This window comes from Ctenocephalides felis, unplaced genomic scaffold, assembly GCF_003426905.1.
Source record: "Ctenocephalides felis isolate EL2017-DRISC unplaced genomic scaffold, ASM342690v1 CF-g0.4_SCAFFOLD_01492, whole genome shotgun sequence".
Classification (NCBI taxonomy): Eukaryota; Metazoa; Arthropoda; class Insecta; order Siphonaptera; family Pulicidae; genus Ctenocephalides; species Ctenocephalides felis.
This window is the reverse complement of record NW_020537646.1, coordinates 26,322,761-26,329,219: the sequence shown is the minus strand read 5'-3', so window position 1 is coordinate 26,329,219 and position 6,459 is coordinate 26,322,761. Positions and strand designations below refer to the sequence as shown.

Sequence of the window (6,459 nt, the reverse complement as noted above, 5' to 3'; positions counted from 1 at the left end):
TATTTGTTATTATAGTTGATTATTATAAATAACTATTGTAGTTCATTTTCAAAATTTTATGTTAAATATACCGAAACTGTACATTCTTTCTGTAGACAAAATATACCAGACCTTTACCCCGTAGACAGACAACAATTATACAATTAACACTTTTGCTTATCATTCTCGATTACTGAGCTTTCTTGATGAAAAATGTCTTATCTCAAGTAGTTCTCATATGATACACTATTTCTATTGATACATGCAATTCTGAAATTGTATATAAAGCAGTGCACTTTGTGACAGAAGTATACTTGAAGTCAGTTCTTCAGATATTTACTAAACATTGTGAAATAAATTACATTCAAAATGGTGTCCAAAGTGTTAGTTGCTCTTGCCATCATTGGCTTTATTGGGGTAAGTTTTGAATTAAATACAATAAATACCTAATATTAAATATTTTATTAAAATGCTATATTCCTAACAATAAAGGCTGCACAAGCCTTTTTCGATCAAGATGCCGTCTTAGATAAGATGGTAGATGACATCTCTGCTGAATATGAGAATAGCATTGCAAGAATTAGCCAAGATAGCAAAATTGATATGATTGCTGCTGAATTCGAAAAACAAGGATTTGCCCCTGAAGTCGATAGAGATTTGGAGAGGGTAAGTTCAATTTAACATAATATTTATTATACCTTGTCAATTCTGACTTCAAGACATTGTCTGTTTAATTGTAGTTCAACAAAGAAGTTGAAAGGAAACTTAGCAAAAAAGTGAGTGAAGCCGCAAAGGAATGTCTTAAAGGCCAACACCAAAAAGCTCTAGGTTACGCACAAGAAGCTCGTGCTAAGGTCAAGGCTTGCAGGGATGACAAACGTGACGAATTCAACCAAGTTCGCCAAAATGGCTTGGCCGCCTGGAGAGAAGCCAGGGAGAACGCCGAAGCCCTTAGAGCACAAGCCAAGGAGTGCGTTGTTACCGCAGCCGATGTCGATGAAGCCAGAGCTTGCTTGAAAGATGTAAAAAAATTCAATTATATATCATTTTGGAATTCAATAAGGCAGATTTAACTACTATCATGGTTTTAGATTTAGTGTTTCTCTAGCTGATCTTACTCAACCTAATTCAACTCTCATTTTTTTGCACTTTATCATGTTTAATAGATTTTTTAGATATAGAATTATTTTATTCAATTTTCATTTATCGTGTTTTATTTTAGGTCCTTCAAGCTGCCCGTGAAGGAGCCAAGGACTTGGCCAAGGCTTTCAAAGAAACATGGTCCCAATTGGGCAGCTTGGTCCGCGAAGTTGGTAAATGCGCAAGAGGAGCCTTGAAAGAATTCAGAGATAACTTGGTACAAGTCCGTAAAGACTGTGCTGACTGCTTAAAACTTACTGATAACTAAATTAGTTTAGTAATTTTATAACAAACTGTAAATTGCTTAAAATTGCTTTATGACCAGCTAGTTGTATATTATTTGTTTTTGATGGTTTTAGTTTTTTTATGTAACATTTTGACAAATAAAAATTGCTTATAAAAATACGTAATGCATTTATATATTTTAGAAAAATATAGTATACTTATTAATGTTAAAATGTTGATTACTGATTACTATTGAAACTAATGTAATGTTAAAAATTGTATGTCAAAACATTAGGTGCAACAGTGATTTATTTATTTATTTATATGGCATCAACTCTTAGATTATTTGGCCAATGATCATACCAAAAACAAAATAATAACTATAACTATATATACCTACGAACATAACATATACATATAAAAAACTCTATAATATAAATAGAATAACTATTAAATTTTTATTTTACAATTATTATTCAAGTTCATAATGATTTTGAATATCTGTATGTCATAGTAATGATTTTTAAAATATTGTTTCCTTTCCATTCCATTGATTCCACATAGGAATATGTTCTCAAGTAAAATTAGCCCCTTTCGGGGCATTGCTGCATTAATAAAAAAAATCATCGATATTTCAGAAATTGTTTTGCGTTGCCAATTTCTAATATTTGCTAAAAGTAAATATATTATTAAAAATTAACTAAAGATTATGATCTGCTATAGCATTATTACCTTTTCAAATATGAAGTTTATTTTCGCCCGCAAATCCGATTTACTAATTTTATATTTTCTCTTTGTTTGAATTGTTCAACATTAAAATTGAAAAAAAAAAAATGACCGTGTGGGTGTATGCAAGTCAATTTTTGACCATTCGTCAAAGTTTTCCCAAAACCGGCTGCATTCATTTTAAAAGTTAAAAGGTCATTTGATGTAGCTCAATTAGGACTTACGTCGACTTTGATTTTTGCGACGATCGGTCGAGCCGTTTCTTTATAATTAGTAGAATTAGTAGAATAGAGATTATGCTGGAGAAGATAGAGTCCGTCTCTTCGTAATCTGATTTTTTTATAATTATGATCTAAGTTTGTATGATGATATTCACAAACATTCTTTAACTCCAGAAGGAGAGGTTTGTATTTTCCAGAAAATTTGCCTTGCTAATATTATGTTTTTTTGTCGTTTCCAGTCATTGGGATCAAATTTTGAATAAGTATATGTATGTGTACGTGTGTGTGGGGGCATTTTTATGTGAGCCTATATTAGACTTTCAGACGATTTCTCAAAAACGGCTAAACCGGTTTCAAAAATAGAAAACCATTCGATGTAGACTCTAATGGCAAAGATCTTCCAAGACGTTTTTTCGTAATTAGACGTCAAAATTTTTTTTGAAACAGGATATGGCGATAGAGTTCCTGATGTAAATGAACATCGTAAAATAGTAGAGGCCTAAGTTTGGCATTATGGACCGCGCTTCTAGGTCATACAAGCATATGTATGGGCACAATAATTAATGTAATAACAAATATTATAAGTTCGTTTGATAACAATTCAAACTTGCATTGATTACTTTTTAGTGCAAGATATAACATTATGTTTTAAATAAACTCTTGAGCATTTTATCTAAATAGATAAATTTCAATTCTTATTGACTGAGTCGAGTATACATTTATGGGAAAGTTTATGCAACTTGTCTTAAGGCAAACAGCCACTTACAATTCTTTTTTTAATATTTTCATGATATTCATCCTTTCACTCTTGGTTACATGGTCTGGAAGAGATTTTAATAAACTTCGATTACTTCCCATATAATCAATATTTGTTTTCTTAATATAACATATTTGTTTAATTTTACTAAATTCTTACTAATTTATAATTTATATTGTATTGCATAATTGTCATTCTATTTAGATGTAAGTTTATCATTTATCAATATTATTGTAATTACATATGACAAGTACTGTTCAAATAAAAAAATTCTTAGCTAAAATCTCTTAATTGTGTTGTTATACTATTCTAATAAATTTGATAACAGTAGTGTTTTGCTAGAATTTTTTTCTGTTGAAGGTTAATTGACTTTTGAGAATCAAAAACAGTTTTGTCTGCATAGAAACAATACACTTTAACTTTGTTTGCTAAATAAATGTAATTATTTTTATAGATTGCAGAATAAAAATAAAATTTAAAAAAACTTTGTTTTTAATTATAAGTAAATGAACTAATGTATAAGAAAAGTCAAATAATCTATGCTATGAATCAGATATTTTTTTTTAACTCGTTTTATTTAGCAATCAGAAATACATAAAGATTCCTATGAGTTAAATGACAATGTAAGAGCGATGCCTAAGAAGAGCTCCAATGAGATCTTCTCAGTTTAACAATTACTATAATAATATTATATTAGACCTAATCTAAGACTAAGTCTAAAGGCCATTGTCGTTTCAATCTCCTTGTACCATAAGGTTTAGTAATTTCAACTATAGATGGGTTCGAATGTGAGTCTAGTTTGCGTTTGTATTTTATGAATCAGATATGAAATAAAACAAAAACTTTGAATTTTAAATTAAAAATATTACGAAGTTAAATTAAATTAAGTTAAATTATAAAATGTAAACATAATATGTTTATTCACCTATAAACGTCTTTTCTCATATTTATCGATTTTTAACCATAGTTGATTGATATAATATATCAATATTGTACCTTATATAAAAGCTTACAGCATTAAGCTTAAGCTTAAAATTTGACTGAAAACAGCTTATTTTTCAGTATGAAAAAAATCAAGAAACTTTTATAATAACTAATAATGATTGAAATATTATTTCTAATAGAATAGGGTTTAAGCTTTAAACAGCTCTAGGACATTAAAAATTAAAAGGGAAATTTATTTTTAAGAAAATTATTAATCTCAAGAAGAAGTTCGCTCTTTATTGATATTAAAATAACACAATTAAGAAACATTTGAGATTAAAATATTTGGAAGTATTTTTATTAAAATTTTAGAATATTTTTATTCAAAATAAAATAATAAATGTTATATCAAATTTATTATTTACTTTGTGAGTAAGAAACCGTTGCCTTTTTGTTGAAATTGAAATATGTAATGCAATTAATAAACGTTAAAGATCAAAACAAAATTCATTATCGATTAGGTTTCAGGTTTTGTATATACTCTTTCATTTTTTAATTCATGTGAGCAATAAAGTAATAAAATTAATTAACCTTGAATAAGCCAAAATTTATCAAAATTATTAAAATAAAAATAATACAATCAAAAGGATTGTTTTTGAAAGCCTGCGTGACTTTTTTTAATTTTTATAAAATATCAATTGTTATTATAGTTGTTCATTATTAATTATTAATATATTTGATTATAAAATATGAATAAAGCATATATATTTACTATGAATAAACTATACGAGACCTTTACCCTGTAGACAAACAACAATTATACAATTAGTGCTTTTGCTTATCATACTCAACTCAATTACTAAGCCTTTTTTAAGAAAAATGCCTTATCTTGAGTAGGTAATTTTTTATACGATACACTATTTCTATTGATACATGCAATTCTGAAATCGTATATAAAGCAGTGCAATTTGTGACAAAAGTATACTTGAAGTTACTTCTTCAGATATTTACTAAATATTGTGAAATAAATCATTTTTAAAATGGCGTTCAAAGTGTTAGTTGCTCTTGCCATCATTGGCTTTATTGGGGTAAGTTTTAAATCAAATATGAGAAATAATAATGAATATTTTAATAAAATGCTATATTCATAACAATAAAGGCTGTCCAAGCCTTTTTCGATCAAGATGCCGTCTTAGATAAGATGGTAGATGACATCTCTGCTGAATATGAGAGCAGCATTGCAAGAATTAGCCAAGATAGCAAAATTGATATGATTGCTTCTGAATTCGAAAAACAAGGATTTGCCCCTGAAGTCGACAGAGATTTAGAAAGGGTAAGTTCAATTCATTATACTGTTTATTATACTTCATCAATTCTGACTTCAAGACATCGTCTGTTTAACTGTAGTTCAACAAAGAAGTTGAAAGAAAACTTAGCAAAAAAGTGAGTGAAGCCGCAAAAGAATGCCTTAAAGGTCAACACCAAAAAGCTCTAGGTTACGCACAAGAAGCTCGTGCTAAGGTCAAGGCATGCAGAGATGACAAACGTGACGAATTCAACCAAGTTCGCCAAAATGGCTTGGCCGCCTGGAGAGAAGCCAGGGAGAACGCCGAAGCCCTCAGAGCACAAGCCAAGGAGTGCGTTGTGACTGCTGCTGATGTCGATGAAGCCAGAGCTTGCTTGAAAGATGTAAGATAAGATCAATTATATTTAATAATTTCCTCCCTTAAAAAATTACCATAGTTTTTTAAATTTAACAACAAAATTTTGCTGGCCTGAGATATAACTGTTTAAGAAGTTCACACTTGAGAATATAGAAAACTTGATACACTGAAAAGTAATAGTTCATTTGAAATATAGAATTGGTTATGCAAGTTTTATATTTTGTTTATTCTAGGTTCTCCAAGCTGCCCACGAAGGAGCTAAAGACTTGGCCAAGGCACTCAAAGAAACTTGGTCCCAATTAGGTAACTTGGTCCGCGAAGTCGGAAAATGCGCAAGAGGAGCCTTGAAAGAATTCAGAGATAACTTGGTACAAGTCCGTAAAGACTGTGCTGACTGCTTAAAACTCACTGATAACTAAATTATTTCAAGAACTTTATAACCAACTGTAAATTGTCTATAAACATTTTAAGATCATTTAGTTTTAAGCTATTTGTGGTGCAACGGTTTTAGTTTTTTTATGTATTATTTTGAGGAATAAAAATTGTCTATAAATATATTTAATGCATTTATATATTTTAAAATATATGTTGAGGTCATTGTCTACAACCAAATTTTTAGAACTAACGAATTTAGAATGGAGCAATAGTTATCTATCTGCTACATAATTTCCTATTTTAATCTTTTATTTAATGGTACTTGTCATGTATATTTTTGATATGGTAATATTTTTATAGTCAATAAATTTGATATATTTTTTTATGTTGGGAGTTTCTAATTTAATATATTGTCATAATCATTACAACTCCCACAAGTTTAATATTT

At 29.0% G+C, this 6,459-nt stretch overlaps 2 protein-coding genes across 2 annotated transcripts; both read left to right on the top strand.

The window, feature by feature from the left end:
* Positions 1-270: 270 nt before the first annotated feature.
* LOC113369837 lies at positions 271-1,524 on the top strand. Its single transcript, XM_026610435.1, has 4 exons — positions 271-396; positions 472-645; positions 720-1,001; positions 1,202-1,524. The coding sequence occupies exons 1-4, from the start codon at positions 349-351 to the stop codon at positions 1,385-1,387; spliced, it is 690 nt and encodes a 229-aa protein (XP_026466220.1). The 5' UTR covers positions 271-348; the 3' UTR covers positions 1,388-1,524.
* Positions 1,525-5,103: 3,579 nt separating this feature from the next.
* On the top strand, positions 5,104-6,095 carry LOC113369838. Its single transcript, XM_026610436.1, has 3 exons — positions 5,104-5,305; positions 5,380-5,661; positions 5,870-6,095. Exons 1-3 carry the CDS (start codon positions 5,174-5,176, stop codon positions 6,053-6,055), a joined length of 600 nt encoding a protein of 199 aa, XP_026466221.1. The 5' UTR covers positions 5,104-5,173; the 3' UTR covers positions 6,056-6,095.
* The last annotated feature ends 364 nt before the right edge of the window (positions 6,096-6,459 follow it).

What these genes read in the sequence shown, in the direction of transcription:
- LOC113369837 (XM_026610435.1), top strand. Translation starts at nt 349, where the DNA reads ATGGTGTCCAAAGTGTTAGTTGCTCTTGCCATCATTGGCTTTATTGGG. An exon ending in CCATCATTGGCTTTATTGGG is followed by an intron (nt 397 to 471) that starts GTAAGTTTTGAA and finishes CTAACAATAAAG; the next exon opens with GCTGCACAAGCCTTTTTCGA. An exon ending in CCAGAGCTTGCTTGAAAGAT is followed by an intron (nt 1,002 to 1,201) that starts GTAAAAAAATTC and finishes GTTTTATTTTAG; the next exon opens with GTCCTTCAAGCTGCCCGTGA.
- LOC113369838 (XM_026610436.1), top strand. Translation starts at nt 5,174, where the DNA reads ATGGTAGATGACATCTCTGCTGAATATGAGAGCAGCATTGCAAGAATT. An exon ending in TCGACAGAGATTTAGAAAGG is followed by an intron (nt 5,306 to 5,379) that starts GTAAGTTCAATT and finishes GTTTAACTGTAG; the next exon opens with TTCAACAAAGAAGTTGAAAG. An exon ending in CCAGAGCTTGCTTGAAAGAT is followed by an intron (nt 5,662 to 5,869) that starts GTAAGATAAGAT and finishes TGTTTATTCTAG; the next exon opens with GTTCTCCAAGCTGCCCACGA.